The sequence below is a fragment of the Anopheles arabiensis genome, chromosome 3 (assembly GCF_016920715.1).
Source record: "Anopheles arabiensis isolate DONGOLA chromosome 3, AaraD3, whole genome shotgun sequence".
Taxonomy (NCBI): domain Eukaryota; kingdom Metazoa; phylum Arthropoda; class Insecta; order Diptera; family Culicidae; genus Anopheles; species Anopheles arabiensis.
This window is the reverse complement of record NC_053518.1, coordinates 89,307,090-89,334,865: the sequence shown is the minus strand read 5'-3', so window position 1 is coordinate 89,334,865 and position 27,776 is coordinate 89,307,090. Positions and strand designations below refer to the sequence as shown.

Genomic DNA, 27,776 nt, shown 5'->3' with positions numbered 1-27,776 from the left:
GAGCCAATTCTTTTACACACAAATTTCCATCACAGCCGAGAGGAAAGAAAGCGAAAAGCGTATCAGTAACGCATATAAAATCCCCGCACAAAAAAAAGAAAGAAGGTACACGCAATGGTTTTTTTTTGTATTTAGTATCATTTTTTATTGTTTTTTTTCGAACATTTTTAAATATATAATTCCCTTTCCGACACTGGGAGAGCTTTAACGCGCTGTTAACTCACACTCTCGCAGGTCGTGCAAAGAATTGCCTTTTTTGTGTTGTTTTAATATTTTATTATAAAACAGTACCGTACAAATTACGCTTTTTACTCTTTCTCTTCTGCGCTTTGTGTGTGTGTGTTTGTGCCCTTCGAGGGAGCACACACACACACTCACACACTCAATTACAACATGTTTTTTTAACCATTCTTTCTCTCCGTTTTAGGGAAGAAAGAAAGGATGAAGATGGTCGATGGGAAGCGAGCACGACCGCCCGTCCGCCACCATCCTGTGTGTGTGTGTGTGGGCGTTCGTCTCCCCTACTCTCTCCAGGTACGCCAGACGATGAAGGGCGAGAACAAACTAAAATATCACGATGTGTGTTTCAAGGATGGATAGAAGAAAACGTACAAAAACAGGGGGTGTGAACAGAACGACACGGGGGAGGTTTCGCCCGTGGAAAGTGCGAGAAAGCAGTTGCAGTCAAAAGCAGTGGTCGAAAAAGTCACACCGCCGAGAAACGACCCGCGCAAGGGAAACGTGTGTTGGTTGAAAACCGCGATTCATTATTTACAACAGAGTAGATTCCCCCCCCCCTCGTAATGCGGAGGGTGGAGGAGGGTGAGAAAAAAGTACACCGGCCACACTTCTTTGCAGGAGTGGAAAAGGCCGCCTACTTCTTGGAGAAACCGTCACCGGTCGGATCGAGGATCCACGGGTAGTTGTTCGGGCACTCCATGCAGGTGAACAGACGCAGCGTCTCGCCCGGCAGCTCGCGGGTGGTGAGCGGGCAGGCATTCGGGAGCGAGCAGTACGGCTGCCCCTTCACGTCGCACTTCTCCTTCCACTCCTGGAAGTCGCGCAGCGCGTTCAGCTCGGTCGGGTTCTGCATCCACTGGATGACCTGCAGCATGGTGACGAAGAACACATCGTTGCGGCCGAGCATCTCCTCGATGAACTTGATCAGCTCCTCGCGGTACTCCTTCTTCGACTTGAGCCAGGAGGCGTGGAAGTGCAGACCGAGCGGCGCCCGGTTCGTGTTGTAGTGGCGGTTGAAGTTGTGGCGCAGCAGACGTCCGAACTGCTCGCCGGACTGGATGTTCGAGCAGGAGTCGACCATGTGGCAACCGGGCAGCGACTCGTCGAACGTCGGATCGTCGCGCCGGTCCAGCTCGTTCATCACCATCTCCCAGACCGGGTGCGAGCGGGACGGGCAGTTGTGCGCGTTGCCGTTGCACTTGTGCGGCATGCGGAAGTACAGCGTGTACGGCCAGATCGGTACGCGGCCGAGCGACGCCGTGATGGACGCATCGTACACGAAGAACTGGTCGGCCATCATCTCGAACTGCTTGTTGCCGCCGACGCGCAGGTACGGCGCCCGCACGCCGATAATCGAACCGTCGGTAATGTTGGCGAACCGCTCCACGATCAGGCGGGCGCCGGCCATCTCCGCCAGCCAGTCGTCGTACGTGCCCTGCGTCCAGTAGGTCGGATCGTCCTTGTGCGTGAGCGAGAACACGGAGATCTCGTGGCCCTTGCGGTGCAGATCCTGCACCGCCGAGTAGTTGGTGTACTTGTGCGACACGAAGTACGTGCCCCGGATCTGGCAACCGTTCGGGTTCTGGCGCTGCCCGTTGAAGATGTCCTCGTACAGATCGATGTTGTCGACGTTGACCGCCCCGTTGAAGGTGATCGTGATCATCTGCGGCACCTGCTGCGGCTCGATGTTGCCGGGGATGCGCGTGCCGTCGGCGGAGCAGAAACAGTCCGGCAGCACGCACTGCGTCGTGTCACAGTCGGGCGCACGGTTCGGGTCAAGTTCAACGGCTGATTGAGCGGGGAGGGAAATTAAAACGTTTCAATGTAAGCCTAAAGAGAGTGCTAAAGATTCTACCCGGAGGCGAACCGGAACGACCACTTACTACACGCATTCTCGTCCGACTCGTCCTTGCAGTCGGGTTTGCCGTTACAGAACAGCTCCTTGTCGATGCACTCGCCGTTGCCGCAGGACAGCTTGCCCTCCGGGCAGATCGGCTCGTCCGTCTTCAGGATCGGCAGAACCTTGCGTGGCTCTGAATGGGGGGAAAGAGTAGCAAACATTGTAGAACAAAACTGCAGAACGAGCCCGAAAATGCTTCTTTTTCCCTCCAGTACCAGTACCAGTAATAAGTTAGTGAACAAAACTACCATCACTTAGTAAGTGTTTTAGTGTGAGAGAGAAAACAAAAAGCTCTGAAGAATGTTTGTTGTTAGTGTAATAGTGTACAAGTGAAAGAAAGAGAGAGAGAGGCATTAGACAAGGTGGTGTGAAAATTGAAGAGTGTGATCGGGGTATGATCGTGAGATGAAGTGATCAGACGCTAAGGTGTGTCGTATCTTACTGTTGTGCTTAACTGTGTCGTGTGCGTTTGTGCGCTTACTGTATTTACAATTGTGTTCACACCCACCCACAACGCAACATTGTAATGCATTGTGTGTTGAGGTGTGCGTGTTTCGGAGCGCTTGTAATGGTTTTACAAGCCATTGTGAAATTGTTTTCTGTTTGTGGCAACGGTGAGCTGTGCTTATCAACATTTTTTTTAAGTGTAACTAATGCCTTCTTGTCGCTGCTGCTAACTGACTCGTTTTTGCTAGACTAGTCGCTCTGGTCTCATGAGTCTTTATGTTGTTAAGCAACGTAAATGGTTTGTGAAAAATGAATGAAATGGACTTCTTTACGTTAATAAGAAAATAGCTAAGGAAAAGGGGTAAATTCAGGAACAAGAGGAATATGAGTTGATCGGACGAATGAATCGAACTTTTTATACGATAGTAGAAAAAATCAAAGAAAAATGAAAAAATCAACAACAATATATTGTAGAATAGTTATCTATTACAGGGCTTTCCATGTCAATTTCGAATGTAAACATTGTTATTCGCCGCGTGCAGCATGTTAATCCACATCAATCTGATACTTCATTTTCATCATAATAATTTTTAATTTCTTCAGCATGATTTTCAACACGACTCAAGTTTGATTGAGTTTGACAGTTCTTTGTGGTGGTGTGTTGAAAATCATGTGTAAGAACTGACATTTCATGTTGAAGCAAATACATCATTTGAAAGCTGTTGAAAAACATCTTGGATGCGGTGAATAATTATGTGCACATTGGAAAGTGACTTGGAAAACCCTGTAAAAACGGGGTTTGAATTGCCAAGGCATAACGGACCTTATTGGACGTTAATTAGACGGAAATTAAAACAAAAATAATTAATAGGGAAATTTGCATCATTCTGTGCAGATTCTAACTGCCAATTTCTATGAAATGAGTTTAAATTTTAATTTAAACCCAGTTTTAAAATAAACAGGTAACAAAATTAATACGATTTGGATAGCGTAAGCGACGAAAGTGTAAAATTATGGCACCGTGCCATAAAACGGGCTCGAAACTCCGCACCATAAACCTGCGAACTGTTTGCAATGCGGAAGAGTATACTTTCAGGGGTTTTTTGTTGTTGTGCTGTGTGAAGGTTTTTAATGCTGAAATAGTTCAATGCCAAATGTATCCAATCACCGTTATTTGTTTTTTTGGAGCAAATTTTTAACCAACTCAATGATTTGTTAGTAGTGTTGTTCATGTGTATTATGTGTCCTGTTGTCTGTAGCTTAGGCGACTTGTGACTTGAGTGCGACTACGAACTCCTCCGTGCCATTGAAATGATGGCGCAGGGGAGCTAACTGCTCTGAGTGTAACTGGGCGGTGCCTGAAATCAAGGAACCAAGTTGTTGAGAACCGTAACCTGTACCACGTGTGCATTGCCGGTGTCTACACTGCCTTTCAACCTTCTACCTGGGGTGTAACCGTGTAAACTAACTCCAAGCGCGCCTGCGGGACTGCGGGACGCCCACAAACTCGCTCGCTTTCTCTCGCTTCTCTCGCTCTCTCTCTCCTTCTCTATGTACAGGAAAGCTATTTCCAAACTTAAGCTGTTGAGCGTGTGCGTGGCCTTAGCTTCCCTTTAGCCCACCTGTACAGCGCTGTACATTGTTAAGGCCCGTGAAAGCAACGAAAAAACCAAAGGAAAGCGCACACAATGCGAGTGCGGGCACACACTTACTCTCTTTCTTGTCACACGTGGTAACCTTTGCCTTCCAGTCGCAAGTCTGTTTCTCAATGTCGAACGCCAATCCGGACGGGCAAGTGATTTGCTTCAGTCCAGACCGTGTACACCTTTTGTGACGCGGCCCGCGCATGCATGTTGCAGTTGACGAGGGATGAGGGAAGAGGCGGGGGGGGAGGGGTCGAGTGATGCATTCGGTTATTGACACACACACACACACGGGGAAGAAAGGGAGGGATTGCATTGCATTGCACGTTGGCGCCATTGGGAGGTGTTGTCCGTCGGATGTAGTTTGATGAGCGGGAAAAGGTTGAAGAAGGGGGAGCGGGTTTTGGAAAGCAAAACACACAACGAGAATGGGCAGGGCATGGGAAGGGGGACGTTACATTCGTGCAGCATGGAGCAACAGAAAGATGGCGGGGGGGGGGGGGAGAAGTGGAAGAGGATTCAAATTGAAAGAAAGATAAAGAGAGAAAGAAAGAACACAGTTAGATAAACACAGAAAAGAAAAAAGCCGGGCCCGGACACCGACCCCTTTCAGGTGTGGGGCGAGTGAAGAGGAGGAAGTTTGTTTGTTTTTTTGCATGCACAACCTCCCCTTCGCCCACCGCAACCGATGAAGGGGGTTCGATTGGGGGTGTGTCCGTGTCCCGGGGACTTACTTCCTAGCAGGTCGCACGATTTCACGTTCGTCTTCCAATCGCACGTTTGGCGCAGCACGTCAAAGTACAGCCCGGTCGGGCAGCGCACTTTGGCGAGCCGCGTGATGCCGTTTTCACCCGCATCGTCGCACCTATTCTTCGTCGAAATTGGCGATTGTTTTTTTTTTTTTTTTTTGTTTTCAAAGTGAAAAGCACAACAGGAATAAGCGAATCAGTATACCGGAAAAGAGGGGGGGGGGGAAGGTTTTGAAGGAAAATGCGCACAAAAAGTACAAAGCGCAACCGGAAGAAAGGGCCACCGGTTCGTCGCTTGCTGGTTTCGAGGGAGCAGCAGGAAGTGCAAGCGATCATACGCGTACGGGAAAGCGACAGCCAAAGACGCTAATTGCTCTTGACAGCTCTTGAGGCAAGAGACGGAAAACACGGATAATTGCGACCAAAAATGGCGCATTTGTGCAAAGTGCGGTTCGTTGCTTGCTGCGAAAAACGCGAAACGGAAACAGACGTACAAGGGGAGATTGTGCGCGCGATTTGTCACATTTCCGGACAGACGTGGGGGGGGGGGGATTGTGTTCCCTTTGCTGGACCGAATCCACTTACCTCACCACCTCCCGGCAGTCACCGTCCGTGCTCAGGCGGAAGTACTCATCGCCCGGCCGGTCCTTGCACAGTTCCTCCACGTTGATCGAGTCCGGATCGAGGTCCTCATCCTGACGCTTGACGCGAACTTCGGCCGCTATAGTGTGGAAAAAGAGGAAGAAAAAGAAGAAAACATTGAAAGTGTTAAACAAAAACGAAACGAACACCAGGTACAATCAAAGAGAAAGGCAAGGCAAAAAACAAACAGTTCGAACGGAACAAACATGGTCGCTGCAGAGCGCTCACCGATGCTGTGGGGCTGATTTGTTGGTTAGGCAATCGCCATAAAATGACACAGCCACACACAGCCCCACAAACATACACAACTCAAGCGCTTGCTTGTAAAGGCATGGCAATCTGTTTCGTAACGCGCCGTTTTTCGAGTTGGCTGTGTGATGTCGAGAGCGAGGAGAGCGCGTGTGAAAGTTGCTGCCATGATGACAACCGGCACCCCACAATCCAAGATGGCGCTGGTGCGTCGTCGCTTCGTCGCATTATCACATCGCTCGGACGGGTTTTCGATGAAAGTGAAATTTATTACTTTGAGCGTGGCGTCGTGGGCTGTTGGTTGTAAAACAGTGACGTGCGTAACACTGTGCAGCGTGCTAATCACGTGTGGGGTGAGTAGCTATTGAAAGATGGCGGATTGGGGTACGAGATGTTTATCGGTGCGTTCTGTTCTAGCTCCTCGAAGACGGCCTGTTTGCTGGGTCACGGTGTCACAGGACATGTCAAGGTACGATCTCGATCTCGATTCTACCCGTGGGCCTTCATCGACCGGTAAGTCGACTGACACAATTCTAGAGGGGTTTTTTCCCTCTCTCTCTCTCTCTTTAATTCTAACGCATCAATGCCTAAGCATCATCGCAACCTCTGGCATCGTTACCGGCGACCGGCGAAGCTACATCATTAATCAAAATTCCCCATGCTCCCGTTGTGTGCTGGCACGCGCCACCGCGTGCAGTTTGGCAGTCCACCTAATACCAGTGGACCGTTCAAGGTCAAGGTCAAAAGAACCTGCTGCTGGACCGGTGAACTTTTATTAGCTTCGCTTCAAAGGCCGTTCAAGATTAGAATCACCGTTAGCGAGCATTCGCGGCCCGCCCCGACTCCGATCGGGGCATCGGTTTGGTGCCGGCCGACCAGATTCTTTGGTATCGTCGGACCTCCATCTCGAGCTCCCAGCAAACATGCCGTTACGCAACAGCATCCATTTTGTTGATAATCTTGCCAACCCACTTAATGTGCTAGAGGGTAGAGAAACAAGTGAGGCTGGGGGAAAGGAGCAATGGGAGGGGTGGGAGGGGGTATTATGTAAATGCGTGTCGCTTGCCAGTCCTGATTTGCGATTGAAGATTGATTTCTTCGCATGGTGTGTTTCGCGAAGAAGCAATAGCGAACGAAAAACGACGTGGATGAATGAAAGAGAGAGAGAGAGAGAGGGAGAGAGAGAGAGAAGGAGAGACATAAGAAGATAGAGAGAGAGAGAAGAAGAGAGATAACTAAACAGAGAAAGAGAGAGAGAGGGACAGAGAGAAAGAGAGAGAGAGAGAGAATGAGAGAGAGAGAGAGAGAAAGAGAGAGAAAGAGAGAGAGACAAAGAGAGACAGATAGAGAAAGAGAGAGAGACAGTAAAGAGAGAAAGAGAGATACAGAGAGAGAGAGACAGACAGAGAGAGAGACAGAGAGAAAAAGTAGAGAGATACAAAGAGAGCGAAAGATCGAGAGAAGCACCAGTTCTTCCTCCATCCCCAGTGCCGGTTTTGCGGGGCCGGTTTGCCTGCTGGGCGCTAGAAGGGAAAAGGAGGGTGCGATGCGGGACAGTGGACAATATGATGGCTCATTCGGCTTCGGGTTTTGTGCCGGTTCTTTCCCTCCCTCTCTCTCTCTCCCCCTTCTCTCATCCGCTTTTGCAAATTGCACACCCGAAAGCGGTGGCAGCTGCAGTATGCACTGGATGCCCTGCTCTTCATGCACGCGCTCTTCGTGCAAACCACGCAACGCCGCAAACGCGGTACGCGCAACGGTGCCGATTATGGTTACAGAAACAAAAAGGAAAGGGAATGCTTCAGGGCGGTGAAGTAAATTGGCCTCCAAGTACCCGTAAAGGTATGACGCAAAAAGAAAAGAAAAAAAGCGCAACAGAGCCCAACCCCCTACGGGTAAAGTCGTCTGGGCTTACTTCTAGGTGCTGCAATTCGATCGTCACCCGGTACTTTGGAAGTGCTGTTAGGAAGTGCTTCGCCTGAGTGCATCTTTTGGGAAGGTTAAGGATTCGTCAAAATCGTCAAAAAAAGAAGAGACAAACACACACACACACACACAGACACACACACGCGCGCGCGCTGTTGAACTTTTGCGCAAATGCTCACAAAACCACTCAGGAAGCTTGCAGTGTTTGAATTGATACGCCCGACTGGCGCGGAACCCTTCTCCCCCCCGAATTGCGACTTGTTTTGCCGACCGTTCTGTCTGTTCTGTACCAATTCACCGTGTTCCGGTTCCGGGTTGACAACATGCTTGAACTTTTAACGCTCGTTCGAACTCTGCTTCTGAAGAACCTCAGAATCCTGTACTAAACGCCCTTTTTCTGTTGCGGGGCGGGAATGTGTTTTGCTTACCGATCGTCACCACTAAACACAGCAAACCGAACAGTTTGATCACTTTGGCCATTTTAACACACTGGTTTTGGGCCGCCACGGGGTTTGCAAACACACCGGGCACACGCGGAACGCGGGTAGAGCAGAACGCACCACTCGAATTTGGCTGGGGGGTGCTGTCCAAAGGCCTGAGGGTGTGGCCGGTTTCTTTTACTTCTTCTTCTTCTTCTTCTTCGTCTGTTGAGCAGCTGCACAGGGGTGCCGCTACGTTGCACGTAACTCTAGCGCACACACGTCGGTTCGTGGACAGGGCGCGCGCACTAAAACCGTCCTTTCCCGCACCGGCCACTACTTATATAGTGGGGCCATTTTCGCTCACCGGGCAAACGAACCCCGTCCGCCCGGAACGATCGGTGCCGGGGGGGGGGGGGGAGGGGGTTGGGAGAGGAAGGGATTTGGCCACACCGCACCTCACACCACTGCAGCGGAGACCAAAAAAAAGGCGGCCCGGCTCTCGAAACACCACTCACCAGGACACTCACCGTGGTACGGGGTTTCGTTGGTGGGGGCTGCACGGTGTGAGCGATTTAGCTACGGTGAGGGTGTAAAGCATTTCCACTTCCATGTGCCGAGTGGTTGTGTGTGTGTGTGTTGTGCAGACAGACACACACACACACAGCGTCGGGTGGAAGGGATCATGGTACGATTGTTGCCCACGAGAGCACGCAGCTTTCAAACTGCGCTCTCGCGTGAGCTTTGAGTGACCCGGGGTGAGTGGTGACGTTGGACAAGCCACAAGCAGATTTTGGTGGTGCTATTGTTTTTTCCTTTTTGAAATTCTTTCGATTGCATTGGCTCATGCTAGTTTTTCTTGACAAAGTTTAGGAATATTGTGTAATTTAAAAGTACGTTCTGCAAGTTTCAGTTTGTTCTAGATGGGATGGTACTGTTTTTATGCTTTTTTAATGGTTTGTAAATTTTTCATTTCTCACATTAACTGTGTTGCGTTGTCATAGACTCATATATACATACCGATCATTCTGCGGTTTTAGATACGACGCCCGGGCTTCGTTTAGTTTAGTGTTTATTATTAGTTTGACTACAAAGGGCTCTCGAGTCAAATCACGTTCACAGTATGCAATAGATAACAAACATATCGTTATGATTGAACACATTTTGCACACTCAAACTTGAAGTTAGCTCCGCTATCGTCATTCTATGCCCGTAGAGATCGTCAACTGAATTTAGCAAACGCAACATACAAAGAAGGGGCATGCGAGAGCCAAAGGTTGTCCGGGTTTCAGAGCTCGGGACAGCCGATGGTTCCGTCTAAGATTCTGGTGATAAATGCCAGCCGGGCGTGTTCAATACGATCGATGAAGAGCGGTATCGCAAGTAGCAAACACCTAGTCCTCCTGTATTCCAGACGTTGCGGTCAATCACGGAGGGTGAAGCGCATTGCCTTCCGTTGGATAGACTCTAGCCGCACAAGGGCCCTAGCAGATGCTAGTGTATTCTAACAGCCAGGTCTGTTAAGTGTGCAGAACAGTGACTTGAAGTGCATAGGATCACGAGGCTTACGCGTTATACTTATGACCGAACCATGTACTCGATTGCTATTAGCAACTATTTGCTGAATCGGTTCCTGGGAGCAGGACGCCTAGATCCTTGACACAGTACACTTTTGCGAGGTTCTGACCGTCAAGCGTATAATCAAACAGCGCTGGAATTATTGAGAGGCTGAATGAGATTATGGCGCATTTATCGAGGTAGATGCTTAGTGCGTTAAGCTTGTACCAGGAGATAAACTCAGTCAGGGTGGCTTACAGGATACTCGAAGAGGGTTCTCTGGCTAACGGATTTGACGACAGATTCTGGTATCATCTGTGTAGAGTAGGCAACTATTTTCCCGAAGTACCCTGCACATGTCATTTATGTAGAGTAGTAACAATACAGGCCTTAGGCTGTTGCCCTGGGGTACGCCGGAAGAAACACTGATAGATCTAGACAGGTGGGGGCATTAGTTGTCTTTAGTTTCCTTGTTTAAAAACATATTAGAATACTATATACTGGCTCGTGATTTATCGTTTAATTAGAATTGAAGAATTGTATAATTGAAGCACCTTCTTCTATTTTACTATATAAGCTTTTAATTCGATTGACTGTTCTAAACCAGCGATCGGCAAACTTTGCGACCGAAAGAGTCAAATTCTACCAAAATGTTCGAAGTTTCACGCGAAAAATCAAACTGTTCACCCAAGAGCAAAAATGTGTTAAAGTTCTATGAAATATTCGATCTGTTAAGATCCGCTACTTTGTTATCAAAAAGCCACACTGCGGTTCGCGAGCCTTACTTTGCCGATCGCTGATCTGAAACCGTTAAAATCTTGCCTTACCAACCAACCAAATGTGGGCTCTAAGGCATCAATTTTGTGCAGACATTACGTTACATTATACTACACGGTATTCAGACATTACGTTACATTTTGTGAATAAAGCGATTGGCTCACAGTGAAAAATGGATGTTATAGAGGCAGAAATTGTGACACGCGATCAAAAATTAGTGCCTTCGGGACAAAAATAGGCGAGTTAGAGTCAATAATTAGCTGCAACAACTGTATCTTACATTGTCAGTTACGAAATATAGTCTTTTGCTTTTTTTGTAATTAACCTTCTTAAGTACTTGGAAAATAATCAACGTCTTATTTAAGTTTTGTTTTTTTTAGTCAATCTGATTTGTAATTTTACTTTTGTTAGCTTTTATTTGTATGTTATTTGTTGCGTTTGTTTTTACTAATTGGCTATTTGCAGTTATTTGGATTTGTTCTACTTTTATATGTATGCTCAGTAAAATTGTCTGAAATTACATTTTTAAATTCTACCTCAACGTCTAACATCAACAAACGATTTATATATGGTGTCAATTTAGAAAAAAAGGTCAGCGGTTGCCAAATTCATCGTTACCAGTGTAACAGGCACGGAAGCAACCGTAAGCTCACTTTCCAATCCTTGCAGCTAAACATTCTTATTTATTGTGCTGCCCACACCAACAGTTCCTGTGGCAAAATTTTACGAGCTTTCTTTTCCGCTTTAAGTAAAATAAAGCAGTACGAACACGCTTGATCAACGGTGGTGCACACGGTTGAAGGGTGGTAGGAGGGGAGGAGGGAGTCTATCTGAGGTCGTGAGGTTGCGTGAGTGTACGATCGGTTTCGGTGGCACAGTGAGTGGCACAGAGTGTGTACGATTGCGCGGTGGGTGGGAGAATGCAAAAGCTTCTTGATGAGTGCCCTCAAGCGAATCAATCGTTCAAAAATTGTGACAACAGGGTAGCCTCCAACCACCTCTACCCTAACCGCATTTATCCGCAGCCATCTCAAGAGTAAGTGGCCAATAAAGAGGAACGTAAGCGTCTTCAGAACGGACGCCAGATAGAATTGTGGGAATTCCAGGCATGATGTAAGTGATGTGGCCTTGTGGAATAAACTTTAATCGATTGTGCATTCGTTGAAAACTTTTCGAGATCGCACAATTAACACTCAAACAGATTTGGCTGGAATATGAGCGATTGCATAATCAACGGCAGGTGAGCTTCTTCGTCTGTGCGCGCGTATTCAGCTTATGGGTTGGAGTTATTCCACTTTTTTTTGTTTTGTTTTTGCTGTGCAAAATCATTATGAAGCAACAACGGGAACGGGTTGACTGAGGCAAGACAAGTCACTCGATTCGTGACAGGATATTTTCCCCTTATTTTTTTCCTGCCACGTAACAAATCGATTATTGACTCTGTCCGCGAATGTTGGAACTTTCAAGTTGTGAAGTTATTTTTGAAGTAACAACGCATTGGGATTTTCCTGTTCTATCGTTTGATGAGAGCAAAGTTTGGAATATCCTGTGGAACCTTAATATGCATACAAGTCTTTCACAATGTATCGTCTGAAGCGAAAACTGCTCTCAGTTCGTTCGCATTCGGAACGGGGACAACTGTTCCTTTTTTTTTGTTGACTTGTTTCCCCTTACACGCACCTTACCCACCCGCCAATCGATCGATCGATCGAACCTGTCGCAAAACCGAGACACACATTAGTGACCATAAAATGCAGATGAACTGCAGGCTAAAAATATCAACGCGAAACAGCTTCCCGGCTGGTTTCACCCTGTCAAAGGGTGCGCATCAGGAGAGGAGCTGACAGGGACGCTTGGGACGCTTGGAGGACGAAGACAGAAAAGGCGGCGAAGCTCACACGCAATTTTTTGGGTAAATGGGTTCAATTTGAGGTCATTTGGAGGAACCGAAAATGGGTACTGCTGCGCTGGTGGCTATTGTTAGTTTCGACAGTCGCTCTGCGCCACCAACAAACTGATGTCATCTCGAGTTACGGCTTTGTTGCGTTCCCCTCGCGCAAGTTCGTCGAGATGCGAAATTGCTACATTGCTACAGGGAAAGTTTTTTTTTTTTGGAACAGCATGTTAATCCAGTTCATTGCCACAGGCTATTGAGGTAAATATTACGATGGTTATCGCCAGTATGCAAATGTTAATGTGTAGGAATCGGTACAAGGTTTAAATGAACTGAGTGCTCACAGACACGATTTACATCGGAGGATTCTAATACAGTGTTTTAAGGTTGAATTTAATGCTATTACGTCGCATTATGCAATGCACAGCCACATATAAACATTTGAAACGTTTCGTATAAAGTCTGTTCAAAAGACTTCAATACCGGGACAGCGACGAACCCCGACAGAAATGGAATGAATATTTTGTACAATTGCACCGACGTCCGCTGACCATTGGAATGCAGATTGGCATGCTTTTTCCCTCCCTTTTCTACCTTCCTTCTCTCCCCGTCTTATCTGCTTCTCTTCCTTTCCGTTTTTTTTCTTCCTGCCGCTCAAAACTGCCCGTGATTAATTCGTGATTATTCGAAACCATCACGATTTCCACATTACATAAACCGCTCGCTCGCGCGCGCATCCTGTTCAGGCGCGAGATCGGTCACCGAGATCGATTTCGATCGGCGGTGCATCTCGCTCGGCACCGATCCGGATCCCCGGACGTGTGTTTGTGGTGCGCACTCACCTAAACGAAGCAGCAGCAGAGCAGCCCCGGGGAGCAGGCGCGTGCTGGTTGGTTGGGCCGTGTGGGCCATCCTCTCTTGACGGGGTCGAAAAAACAACCACGGTAGGAAGTTTGGCATCGTGTCCTCCCTCCCGTGCTGGGCGATGAGAAAATCTGATTTGCATCGTGTGGGTAGCAATTAATGCCGTATTGAGTAACCTGACCATCCGTGGCGTGCCGTGTGAGACATTACCACCACTTCCTGACCGTAGCCAGTGCGAGCCGCATGCGAACGAGCCGCATGAACTATGCCTCCCTTGGAGGGGGCATTGCGTTTCCCAGCGGGCTCGGGGTTGCGTAAGGTTGCCCCGGCGTTCGGACCGGTTGGTCTTATCAATGCACACGTCCGCATGTATTGTGTGTGTGTGTGTGTGCAGTATTGCGTGCCTTTGCCTTGCGAGTGATAAAAAGACAGGCGAAAGAAAAACAAAACAACAAAAACAACAAGGAAACATAAGTCTGTCAGTACCTAGGCAGGTGCGGTTGTGGCGTTAGTGTTGGTGGCCACTTATTTTCTTAATTCTTCTATTTTCTTTCCATTTCTCTCTCTCTTTCTCTCTCTCTCTCGGGCGCGCGCGTGAGCTTTTGAGCGCGAAAGGGTGCTTAATTGCAGCGAGAAGCAGGGTGGATAAGAAGGCAAGATGAGTGCGACGGGTGTGGGATGACTTTGTGTGCAGATTGCAGGCACCGGTGATAATTGAAATGCCTAGCTTTTAGCATATCAATTTGGTCGGACTTTAATTGCAAACATCCATCTTGCATAAATGTGGCGGACTCAATCATAACGCATAACGCGCACATCCAACCACCACTACCACCACGTGGAACCGGTAGGTAGCATGACGCGCAACCTGAGCCTCATTAGATTGTATGCGCGATGCTGCACGGTGCACGGTTTTGTAATGCACCGGCGGATCAAATGAGTGTTATCGTACGAGTCACTGTACCGTCGCTGCTAAACAATTAAATTAAGAACGGATGATTATGCTACTGTGCGCGTGCTGCTTCCTGTCGGATTACCCACTCTTAACATTCCACGTACTATTTAACTGTTTGGAGAGTTGCATCGACTTCCCGGCCTAGCTAAAACGCAGTCGATGTAGCCTGTATTCTGTCTCTCGGTCTTCATTTTCAGCCGATTCCTTTGAAGCCGCTCGGGGTTGTCGGCCATTCGGTACCGGGTCTTCTTTCGGTGCTCAGAGTTGTCTAATAGTGCCAAGATGTTCTAGATGCCGAAACAGGCTTATACGACGTCTACAAGCTGATCTACGGAGTCCGTATTAGACGATACAGGATATCGCACACGCTTCTAAGCAAAGCTGCTTCACTTTTTTGCCCATCGTGGTTAGAGTCCAACTGGTAGAGGTGTCAAATTTTGTCCAGGAACTCATAGGACACTAAGATTGATAATGTGGAAGAAAGTTTGTTAAACAAGATAGGGTTAACTGACAAAAAAATCATATTTTTTGTCTTGTCGTTATGGCATTTGCAATGATTTGCTTTTCACGACGACCGAAGAAAGGAAAGGGAACTGTAGCTAAGAGATTTAATTAAAAAATGAAATTAATGGAATTGATTTTTGGTATTCCTACAGGGCCATTCTGGTTCCTTCACATTCGTTTGGTATCAATCGACTAAATGACTAATATTTTAATCTTGCAAAAAATGTCTTTTGCCAAGAAGAAGCAAATGTAAACAATTGTTTAAGAACTTACGTAATATGCGTGTTCTATTCATGGATCTCACAGGCCTACCAGAGGCTTTTCGATCATTCCCACAATGTGTTGGGCGTTTCTCAGATTTTTTGGTTCATTTGTATTGATTTACAATGGGACGACTCCAATAAATTGTGAGAACGATCCAGCAAATCTATGGGATGCGATGAATACATCGTGATTCGAGCCCAAAATATTACGAAAACCAACCAATAGATAAGTTTGAACGACTTCAACAACATGCACTGTGCTTTCTGTTTTTACTCTAGTATGATGTTTTAAAGTCTTCTGTAAATTCCTGCAATAAAAAAGGCGATTTCTTAAATAAGCAACCTCTTGATCTGCCCCACACATTCCACTTCATTATTTTTTTGGGTAGATCCTAGTTTTTGTTTCTTTGTGTGTTATCTAAATGTTTGTGTTTCATGTTTTTTTTCTCAAAAAATCTTCTTATTCTCTCAAATTCAAATTTTTTGTTCAATGCCGAGAATTTTTGCTTGTAAAACTGATCGTTTTGACATACAATTTGCAGCCTCTTAGTACCCGCGTTTTCACAACCCATATTCTGCCAGAAAATATCTGTTAAACATGCTTTTTCACTGACGTAGTGGTAGTCAATCAGCTTTTGGTGAATCTTTTTCGAGCAATCCAATAGCAATATTCCAATAGCAATACTACTGAAACCCGCATTGATTTGATTAATTTGCTTAAATTACGATAATTACATCCGACGAAGATCCGTGGTATGTGCACGCAAACAGATTGACGAATCTTGTTTTCACACATGTGTCTGGTGGACTCATTTAAAGCCATTTATTTTTAGATCCATGTACAAGTTTCAAGTAAATTTTACATCCATACGTCTAACCTGTTTTTCATTTATTCTCTCGCTTTCTCATCCTCATCTACTACGGGGTCTAGTACCATCTAGGTAACATAAAAATAACCCATCTCGAGAAATGAATATTCAACACATTTCCTAACAAGTCAATTCAATCAATGCGCCTGTCACCGCACAAATTGGGCGGTCAAATGGCAGCGCGCTTATGAAAAACCGAAATCCTAAATCATGACACCTTTACTTCGGTCGGTCCTGTCTCTGTGCCACCACTGCCAGAAATAATTGCAACACTAGCCGCCGTGCTAAAAAGACTTTGTTCCAATGCTGCATGCCCCGGCCTCGCCTAGTTTGCAACATTGGGCGCGTGTGTTTTTTTTGCAAAGTTTTTTGTTTTGTTTTGCTTAACATTTCGCCAGCATAGCAACCACTCCCAAATGTGAAGCGAGCGCATCTTCTGAAGCGGGTTTCGAGCCAGGTTTTACGGTTATCTCGATTTGATAGCCGTGCCTTTATGCCGCACGGTAGCAGCTCCGTCCTCTTTCCTGCCTATCTATTTATGGGTGACTTATTTTGTTGTTGTTATTTTTTGCCTGTCTCGTCCTCCCAACGTGTGTAGGGATGTGTGTGTATGTGTGTTTATAGCTTTGCACTGATAACGGCTCCTAATGTATGCATATCGGATGATTCATGAAATTTATTCAAGAATTTCGTAAAATATGAATTCAACGCAAACAGCAGCAGCAGCAGCACCACAAATACCATGTCTGAAACCACGTCTGTATATTCCACCCGCCCCTTTGTCCAGGACGGTTCGCAATGGGGAACGACGCCTCCGACGCATCCCAAGGCGTGCCGGCTAAAAACAACCGGGCGTGCGGAGCGCGTGTTGAAAAGTCGTCCGTCTTTTTGGCTTCCCGCGCGCTATTCGCCGCAGAGTGGCTTCCCGCCACGGTCCGCAAAATAAAGATCAAGGCCAACAACTGGAGCACCGCACGGTTCGAAATCCAGTTGAGCGGAAGGACGCAGGGCACACAGAGGAGAACGGAGTTTGGCCAGAAACAGGAAGCAGATCGGGACTGGTTGCATAAAAAGGATCGCAAGGACAGGTGTTTACGCCTAATGTTGAAATTGTGAGGATCTTTAACAGCAGTACACCGATGCCGGGGTGGACTACTTTCGATGCTGGCAATCAGCATCAACAACTGATGCAGCGTGTCATAACGTATGACTGTGATTTCCACCATCGCCCCAGGTGATAACCGGTATCGTTTACAATCCGAATGCCGGCCCGCAACGCAACGCATGACAAGGTCGAACAAGATGGGCATAAAGGAGGGGGAGGGGTGGAAATTCCAACGCATCAGTTCCACTTTCGGTTCTACGTACGCACTGCAACTGGATGGGCACAATCGATACCGGTAAACCTTGAATCGCCGGCAGTTCAATCCTTCTGCCATCGTTTATCAGTTTGCATCCTTGAGCTTTTGGGATTTTCACCACGTTTGTAGTGCTAGTCGGTAAATTTTCCAACCCCCGAAACGGTGTCAACGCATGCCAATGATTCACACGCCGACAGAAATAGCGATGGGTGACTAAGGGTTCGATGCGCTGGGCTTTGGCGTTTGCATTACGCGCACGCATGCACGCGGAGGATGCTTACACCCAGTCAGCCTGCGCCTGCGCGCAGAACTTTATTCTAAAAACCAAATTGATGCCAAGGATTTCCACTACTGGCAGCGGAACGAAACCGGCACCCCGAGTGCGCACCGGGATGATGACGGCGCGGGCACGGTGACGACTCCCCCTCCGCGACGATTACTTGTGGCTGCGGTACGGCCAATGAAATGTGGCCCATGCGCCCAGGTCGGCGAGAAATTCCGCTGAGTCAGAACCTTTATGATTTCTCTGAAATTGTTGATTGGGAATGTGTGTTTGTGAATATCTGCCATTGGTGTTTAAGAAATCCCCTGTACCAGTATGAAATAATTCAAATGGGTTGATTGGTTTTGACTTGAAGATGCTGTTAGTAGCACATGAAATACAAATGCAGCATTTGTTTCGAGAAAGCATGCCATCATGATCTCTTGAGGTTTTGTTCATTTTTTAAAAGCTCAGTAAGAGGACCACGTCGAAATACAGCGTCTTAATGAGTGCATTTTAGTTTCATACAGTCGTTGGCACATGATTTTAGCACTAACTTACATATTTTTGTCTGTAAGGCACCAAGTTTTGAAAGTATGTTACCATTTTTGTCTCTGAGGAATAAATTTTTTGACTGTAAGTCATTGGTTTTATTTCATTGTATTGTATGAACTTGCACGAATATATGACAGCAGCATAAAAGAACCATACAAATAGGAAATTAAATTTATTATAATCAAAAGATCACAATAAGCGACGAACCCACACTTTAAAACATTTGAAAATAGTATCCAAGTCGTTCCTCAAGATCCAGCAGAAACCAATTTAGGACCCTTTTCTCTCTTTAAGACCGTAGGCTGAAATTACAGCCTATCAGCTGTTTACATTGTATAGCAGTTCTCGAGCAGCTGTCAAGGTGGATTAATATACATGCGGGCTCATCCCAAGGTGCATCTAACTTTGAGGCTGAAATAATCTAGGCTGAAAATCGCAGAGTTTTGTGTGTGGTTTTGTAAGAAGTGTTGACATGATTTCAGCCGCCAACTGTCAAACTCCATGTAAAATGCTGACTAGTATCGTGAAAGGCCCCTTAGACAGATTGAAGGCAATTATAAGGTACACAATTCAAATTTCTGTTGATGTACAAGGTGTACAATTAATTGTTGGTGTTAAGGTGTACAATTCAAATGATTATTGTGCTTTTTGCCAGAAAAAGCTTGAAAGTTTCATTTCTGATGATTCTTTTGAAGTTGGTTATGGGTTAATTAATAATTGATATTGATGATTTTTTAAAATTGAAAACATGTATTCGTATGTTCAAAAGCCGTTGAAATCCAGTGTTTTCTGAACGGTAATGCTGCCGTAAGCATTCTTACAGACGAATGATATTTCAGCTAACATTATCATCATCATCATGATCGAAGCGGTTATCAATCAATCCTGTTGGTTGTTTCCCCATGCTTACCGTCCAGTTTCAGTTTTGTGCTATCACTTGATTGACGATCTTGCCCGCATTGTCAGAAAAAGAAGGGATTGTAGCTTTTGTTGTGTAGCACCCGTTATTTTTTTTTCTTTCTTAGCTGCCATCCATCATGGTTCGGCTGGCTGTCGTCGCATCGCATTGTTGACACCAACCCGGGCCCGGGCGGCTGAGGTCCCACTACGATGCGATTGAACGAACCACAGCTCCCGGCTTCCCTTTCTCCCGTGCGAGCGGGTGGGGTATTGGCTCGAAAGTTGGCAGTTTGTGGCGACGGCTGTGGTTATTGTCCTCCGTTCATGCACCTTTTGGCCACCGAACGTCTGCACGAATAAGTCGCTTCGCTTTGGGGGTTTCTTTGTACGTGTGTGAGTGTGGCTGGTTTGTTTGTGCGTTTATTTTTTTTTTATCATCATCCCCAACGGCGGCTGTGTGCGGTGTTGCGGGTGAACGTGAAAATGTAAAATAATAAATAACTTTCCCTTTTCTTTCGCGGCTGGGGTTCTCTCGCGCGCGGGCAGCCTTGCTGCATCGATAATTTCACCGCGGTGACGATGAGAAAGCCGCCGGCTGCGGTCTCGCACCTCCGCCAAAGGTCCTCCGGCGAGGCGGGCAACGTTGCAGGAGCTGAGCGAAACCGAGCGTCATCGCTCCACAAGATTGGGACAAAGGGAAAGGGGTGCGGATCAATGATCATTTGTCATAAGCTGGTGCTACTGGATACGATTCGGACCGAGTTCGGTTGAATGCTTTGCTACCGGATGTTTCCTCCCCGATGCTCGCTTTAATTGGGGAGGTACAGTTTCGGTGCATGTTTTTTTACGATTGATCACAATTTGCACGATCTTCTCTCCCGAGAATAGAAAAAAACAAGCTGAAATGATGCTGCCATGTTGTTTCATGCGGTCTGAAACAGAACATTTAATTCAACATAACAAAAAAGCTCCATTTTTCCATTCAATACAATGCTACATTTCTACACCGGTTTCATCCGGTCAGGGTAAATGTGAATGAACTCTGGTCAAAATCGAAACACACACACATACATCACAACACGCGGCTAAGAGAAATAAAGTGGCAACGAAATTACCATCATATCGTCTTTCTCCTCCATGCTGCCGTGGCTAAATGGTTAAAGCATTTTACACATTCGCGGCACGTGCATGGAAGGATGCAAACGGTGGCGGCGACGGCTGAAGTGAATGTAGGAGAAATAATGTACAAAAGACTTCAACGCCCGCTACGACTTGCGCGACTTTTGCAGGCGACGAACCTTTCGTCGCGCAGCGCATACAGAAAGTTTTCCACTCGGCCATTCTGGCCACGTTGGCAGCATAAATCGTGAGTGAGGTTAACGAGCACGTACTTCCAAAAATCGTCATCCACTGCGTTCTCGATGCGTCTTGCGTTAGCCGAACCTAACGAAGCATTGTTCTGGTACCAGCAGGAAGTCCTAGACGCTGCTTTCGGGGTTGAGAAAGTTCTTTCAATTACTCGTGCGCAGCTAAGAAACATGCGTGTTACATTTGATTTACGCGATCAAAACGCGGCTGCAGTGTTATGAAATTTTGAAAACAATGACTCATGCACACTTTGTTCAGTTCTGCTGCGTAAGCTTCCTCACCCCAAACCCAGTAGAACAGGTCGATTTGTTTTTCAACCGCGTAGCAGCATTCTTTCATCCAATGCGTGTGGCTGTTTGGACGGGCTTTCTTTCGTCACGGTGGGTACGGTAAACAATGTCACCGTCTGCCCTTTTATGGCGGAGAGTGTTTGAGGCGTAGTGCACGGCCCCCCAGCAATCATCCGCGCGCTCCGTGGGCAGGCAACTGTCAACCGTTAAATATTGCCTGACACGTTCCAGGTGGGATTTTGAATTGAAGTTGGTTTCGGTCGTCGATTGTTTTGCACCGTTCTGCGGGCCTGCCGAAAAAGGCAACCACCTCTAATACCTCTGGACCTGCACTGCTAAAGGTATTGGTCGGGACACCTCCTTCCCACCCTTTCGCAATTGCCTGGCGTCTGCCAGATTGGAGAAAGAAGTGTGAGAGAGATGGAGATGGAGATTTATTAAGCCAAAGACCGAAACCTTCAAAAAAAAAACAATTTAAAGCTGACGGGGATACAGACATGCAGCAAATAAATCCACACAATCCACGCACATCCCCGTCAAACAAAACAGAAAAAGAAAAAAAATATAAACAACTCATATGATTAGCCCATTTCAAGTGACCATGAAATAAGTTACGCTCTGTTTGTAGCCGATGCGTGTTTGAGCTTGCTTTTTCGTGCTGTTCCTTTTTCTTCCACACATTTTGGGGCTTTGGTGTTGCCAAATGTTGTTATCACACATTCATGCTGCCCGGTGGTTCACATATTGGGCACAGTTTGGGTAGGGAATCGGCTAGCTCTGGCACATTGGGCAGGAGATTGAAGGTGCTTCTGGTGAAGCGAGAAGAAAGTAGAGTGACCCCCGACGTCCTGGTCTTTTGATGGAGACGCCTTGGAAAGGGAAGTTAGCGTTAATTGACATTCGGCCCACTAGTGAGCAGGTCGTCTGAACGATGATTGAAAGCTGCTGTGCATGGGTGAAACGGCTGCTCCCCTCAGGACAGATTTCACAGATGACGGCGTGGACGGTGATAGTTGCCTGTCCGTTTGCCCTAAAGCAAAGCAATCGGAAAAGGGTGGAGATTTTTGGACAAAAGGCGTCTAATCTCTTTTCATCGCTCCGGTCTGGTGGATTGGTTAGTTCGGTAAAAGGGTAGCAAAGAATAAATGCGTTGATAGTCGGTCCATTATATTCTTGATTAAAATGGAAGGATATTAGACAATGAGAACGAGTTTAAATCGTTACAATAATCGGGTCATTTAAATTAACCCCAATCAAAAGAAGCTTAAAATAAAGAGATAATCAAAATAGGAACGGATAAATATTGAGTGTTTTATTTTTTATTATTAAAGAGGTTTAGGTTTCTTTATCGACTAAAACCAAAACACCAAATGCTCAAGGTAATACGGAAGCACTACAAATACACTTTAAAGCTGTTCGCTCTATCAGTCTGCTCTAACTATTTGGGTGAGTGAATATGTAAATATTACAGAGCAAAACAATCGTACTGTGTGTGCACTCCTTTCCCTGTCTGCATTTCTCACACCTTTGCCCGAAAACCCGTTATCCGCATCCGCAAAATAATGCAAAAAAGAACAACAAAAAATTGGCTAGCAAAAAGGAAACACGGTATAAAAAGCCACCGTCCGCAACACCTCAGGCAGACGGGAAGGCAGCTTATTATTCGGCAAATGTCAAGGAAATGGTGGGCTGTCGATTTTTGGCCGAAGGTGAAAAAGGCAACCGAGAAGCGTTGGTGAGAGGAGCACCATTTCGGAGTGCAATCCATACCCAAACCTCACCAAACCCCCCTTCTTCTTCGTTCGAGGACGTTATAATGTTCATTGTGCTCTGCCGGCCGGCCCGCTATGCGCACGTTTGGTGGAAGAGTGGATTTGTGGATTTTATTTTTTAGTTTTATTTTACGACGATGCACCAAAGTGGCGCTACAAATAGGTTTAAAAATACCGGAGAAGGAAGCTCCGGTCAGCGCGCGGCTGTTACGATCTCGACCATAAAAAGAGCCACCCCCTTCGTCTACTCGTCTACCCCTGGCTCACAAGCCTCTCGGCTCACATGCGCTCAAGGCACGGAACTTTTGCATGCCTATTACATGCGACGAGATCGTGGTACACCGTTGACTGTACAGCACTATGGGAATGGTTAGTATTGGTAGTGGTAGCTAAATAATAATTAAGAATTTATACAAAAAATGAGCCAATCAATCGACTTGGATGGTTATGAATTATTGAAAATTAACATGAATTGCAGGTTTATTTTATGTTTATAGATAACGCATGAAATAATATGGAGGAAATTTGGGGATTTTTCTTTAACTTGTCCTTGTCAATCGAATACATCGAACAGATTATTATTTATTGTTTTGTTTCAACCAAGCTTAAATTTTACGCTGAACGAATGAAGGGTTTGCATTAAAGGCCTTTATGAGCGATTAATTCTATTCGGTGTACATACATTGAAGGATCAAATACTACATGTTTGGTGCAAGTTACGCGTCATCCATCAATAACGTAACGCTTGAAATGGAAATAGGGTGTTTGCCATTAAAAATTCATCCTTTATCTTTATCCCTTTTACTAAAATTTGTTTCACTATACATGATTGAAAAACTATATACAATAAAATCCATCCATTCCTTCTGTCCTGTTCCGGCCCATAGTGTACTGCCGGCGCCGGCTAATGACAATGAACATTCGCAAATGGATGGCAATCGAAGCCAGGATCCTGGTGGCACGATTGCTGTGCCGTGCGGGCGGATACGGTGCGGCTCGATCGATCGCACTTACTTGCAGATGCACTTACTTTCGATGCTGCCGCTTCTTCCATTTCCCCCGCGTACACCATTTCGCGCCGCGCTCTGGTTCATTCACTCCAGAAGCCGCGCTCATCGTCTCGCCAACACGATGATCTAAAACGAAAGTGATTTGCTATCGTGGAATGCAAACGAGAGAGCGAGCCGTCGTAATACCCGGGCCGCTCTTTGCGGTATGGGTCTGTGTTGCCTTCTTTTTTCGTGTGTGTTTCGTGGCTGCTGTCGTCCATGTTTATCACACCACCGGCTGGCGAATGGGCGAGTTCGCGAGATTATGCAAACGTGCAATCGGTGGGTAATGTGTGCTTTGCATTTGGCACCTTTTTTTGTTGTTGTTCGTTGTTGACACAAACCTGTCGCTGGTTTGTTTTTGTTTCATTTACTTTGATTTCTCTCAACCCTGAGGCATCTTCAGTTCCTCCCCCTCCCCCAATGGGGGGGGCTTTGTTTACAAGCCTTACCCCGCTCTTTGACCATCCTTCAAAGTGCAAGGTCTGCGCACCTTTGTTATGCTGTTTGCCGATCGCAGCAGGAGAAAGGAAATGCGCATGCGATGCGTGGATGCTGATGTCACTGCGTGTATTAATTGCTGTGGCGCACACGACCCGATCGTACGATGTATCGTGCGCACAGCATCCACCGCTCGGATGCATCTTCCAGTGATGGTGTGCTTGTTCGCTCGACGGGACCGTTCTGTTTGTGGTGCAGAAGCCATACATTATTCTTGCCTACGGCCAGCAACAACACTCACCCGGCAGCGTGTGCATTCGGTGGGAAATTAATGTTTCTCATTCCGGTGTATCCGTGCGATAGAGTCGCGGGGAAGCTTGGGTTGGTCGGCTCCAACTCAAGGCTAAGAGTTCACAGCCGGGCGGTGCCCGGTGCGTCGCGGCAAAGAAACACGACCCGACAACAACGGCACCGGGTTTACTTTCATCGCGTTCGCGCACCGTAGACCCGGCCGGTCTGGGACTCGTTAACCTTCCGCATGCTGCTGCAGATTGGATAGCAAACACCAGCAGTTGCGAAACAACAACCGGGGCATACCTTTACTAGTGACACCCGCGTGGACCAGAATGCGTCTCCAGAACAAAGGCCAATAACACGGCGTTACATTTGTCGCACCGGTGAGACGATTAGTCTCCGTCGAGAGAGGGTGTCCAGAGTTTGTCAGGAAAAACAGGGCACAGAATTGGTGCGATTTATCAAACGTTAACTGCCTAGGGGCTGCCAAAGAATACAAAAATCTTGTGTGCAAGCAACGGGTGGTTTGGGTACAGTGTTGGTAGAACTGGTTTGAATAGGCGAGAAGTACTGGGATATTTACGTGCAATAAAAGCCCTCCAATAGCTCATTGCAATAGTTATTATGTTGCATTCAGGTGTACCATTGGTTTAAATATGACATAAATGATACATCTGTTGGTCTGTTTTGGACTGTTTTTGTGGTACCATAAGACTGCCAAGAATGGTGTCACGAAACAATCATCTGGCTGGTGCAAGATATAATTCACTACTAAGAACCTAACTGCTAAGGAACTAGCATAAACAAACCAATAAATTACAAATCTAATGGCTAGGTTAACTTCAACGACGTAGAATGCAGTCAATCGTCTTGCTTATACTAGCCTACTCTTGTTATTTGAAGGTTACTGCGTAAATTGGCGTGAGTTTAAAGTTAGACTAACCTTAAATCATAGGGCTATCAGCAACAATGTGAACATCTTAGTGCCCGGTAGTCATCATCTGCAGGAATATCTGACGCTTTCTTCTTCATCTTTATTTTAGTTGGATTATTTAGATCCTGCTTTACTTTCACCCGGAATGGCTCCAAAAGTTAAAACTTCTTTATTTAAGGAATTTAATGTACAGTTCCAAGGCTCAAGATGAGGCATTTCGCCGCATATAGTGTACACCTTTGATGGAAAGGTATTCGTTAAAAAGATCACGACATTTGCAGTTAAATCTAGAATCTTCTTCTTCTTCTATTTGGCGTCTCCTACGCGGACATGCCGGCCTATACAGGCTTTCGAGACTTAATTCATTACCACGCACCCGGATAGCCAATCCTTGCTACGGGGGAACGACGGTCCATTTCAGGATTGAACCCATGACGGTCATGTTATTGAGTCGTTCGAGTTGACGACTGTATCACGAGAACGCCCTTCTAGAATCTGTAATCTGCAATTTGTCCAAAGACACCAAAGAGCAACGGTAGATGAAAAGATACAGACACCTCAAAGCGCTCCGTTGCTTAATGGTTCCAGTTCTGCACAATTAGTCCTATTCTTGTAGCAGACATCTTGTATTTCCGAACCGATTAGCCGGCACATTGACTCACAATCCGGATAGTTCGGAATTACACCGCCACACCGTGATCAGTATATGGCCAACCATTCCATCAACCTCCGACCGATTGTTATTCAATGTTCTAAGGGCGCAAGGGTAGTAAGGTGGCGCAGGCTCTGAGCGTCAGAATCGCGCCGCTCGCATTGCATACTAATTCCAACGCGTACAGTTATACGACTTAATTGACGCGGGGTTCGACAGCGCGGGCCGTGGCGGTTCGGACGGCGATAGCGGTAGATAGCGGTACCGGATTCCAACTTCCCAGCACCCGGTAGTTTCGGTAGCCTCTGCAACCGTTTTGCCGCGCAGTAGCCAACAACACCAGCAGTGGGTCAATTTGTGCGCCGCCCAGACCCGGTAGCCGAATAGAGCGATCGAAAGAAGGGGGAGGCAATTCGAATGGAATCGATTCCGAATGGCAACGTGGCAACACGATTGGTGGTCGTCGGAGGGCGCAAGTGAGTCGAGAATGTAGTAATGGTTGAACGGTTGTTTCTCTTTTTTTTTAATTACCGTGCCTCGCGCCTTTTTCTACCGGATTGCGGCTTGGAGGTCAGAATGGTAGACACTGTTCGGTCGGTGGAAGGGAACTCCAAGCGACTTTCGGATTGATGGATGAGGTCGACGTTTCCTCGTGTTTTAGAAACATGTTGTCGCTAAGTCAAGCAAATAGTTAGTGTGCGTTTCAGTACCGTTTGCACACACATTGTCGTCGTATCTTGCAGAAGTAGTACTTGACGATGAATCAGTGCAAATGAACTCCCAATACTGCTGATGTCTCTGAAGCTGTTAGATTCGCATAGAGAGCTTTGGGAGAGGCTAGATTTGAAGGCGGCATCCAAGCTATAACCCCCACTCTGCACCGGCAATCAAGCACGAAAATGATCATCCATTACAGCGGCACACCGGGAGTGTTGGTGGTGCCACACGATCTTCCGCAGACACCAGGCTTTCGCAAGGCGCCCGTGGCCAACGGGTACCGGCTCGTGCACGAACTTGACATATAGCGTGGCATGACATGGCCCTTATACCCGCACCAGCTGGCCGCCCATCCAGCGGTGCAATATCGTGAGAAGCCCGTGCCCCTTTCGCCAACACGCCGTACACACACACACACACACACACACACACACACATATACTCACCCACACCCAAGCGCTCAGCTTCTTTGTACCGAATTTGTAGCATTTTGTTTGGGATGACGATAATTGACAGTTGACGATGAGCGGCCTAGAAGGAAGTGTGCGGCCCGGTGCGTACGGAGGAGACCATCCGGCAAATGTGTCGTGGCAGGCGTCGTGTTGTCGTCGTGCGGCTGGTGAAGGTGTTCCGCAATGCAACGGTGAATTATGAAAGGAATCGATCAGGGTGTGCTAACGGTAACGGTTTTGTCAGGCGGCCATGGTGCGGGTTGCTGCGCGTACAGCCGTGAAATCGATCGGCACTGTGTCGCTTTTGCCACCCCTTCTACACACCGTGGTCGTCGGTGGTGTGTGAGCGTTTAGGTTTAGGTAGGCGCACCAGCAACATCATCGCCTTCATCATCATCACCGCCACCATCGCCATCATCATCATCGAGGAGGTTAATTAGACGATCCCAGGTTCCTTGTTCGGTCTGTCACGGGGTGTATGGGTACAATCGGATGGTTTTGCGCTGGAAAAACCCAACCCCAATGAATCGGAGATCTTCGTTTGGATCCAAAAAAGGAGTCTCTCGGTTCCAGCACACGGGTGCAGGGGCTCACCGGTTCTTATTGAGCTGGTTGGTTTGGATGCTTTTTTACTTGTTATTTAAAAAGATCACTATCTAGCCGTGCTACGTGCTAGAGCATTTCTCATTCAGACATTTAGTCATAGCCGGTAATGTTCGGGACCTTTGCACTGGTGCATTCTTCTTTGCTGACATTCATTCGGTGAGTTGTGGGGCGGTCTAAAATTGATTTGATTAGATACTGAAATTAAGGGTATTTCCCTGATCGGTG

At 46.8% G+C, this 27,776-nt stretch overlaps 1 protein-coding gene across 2 annotated transcripts; it reads right to left on the bottom strand.

The window, feature by feature from the left end:
• Positions 1–118: 118 nt before the first annotated feature.
• Positions 119–8,536, bottom strand: LOC120900200 (chitin deacetylase 1). 2 transcript variants are annotated; one of them, XM_040306888.1, is made up of 5 exons: positions 8,225–8,536; positions 5,565–5,700; positions 4,965–5,095; positions 2,124–2,273; positions 119–2,028 (listed from the first exon to the last, which is right to left on the bottom strand). In XM_040306888.1, the coding sequence occupies exons 1-5, from the start codon at positions 8,274–8,276 to the stop codon at positions 875–877; spliced, it is 1,623 nt and encodes a 540-aa protein (XP_040162822.1). In that variant the 5' UTR covers positions 8,277–8,536; the 3' UTR covers positions 119–874. The 2 variants fall into 2 exon arrangements, with proteins under 2 accessions (XP_040162822.1, XP_040162823.1); XM_040306889.1 differs by lacking the exon at positions 4,965–5,095 and adding an exon at positions 4,300–4,412.
• Between the last annotated feature and the right edge of the window lie 19,240 nt (positions 8,537–27,776).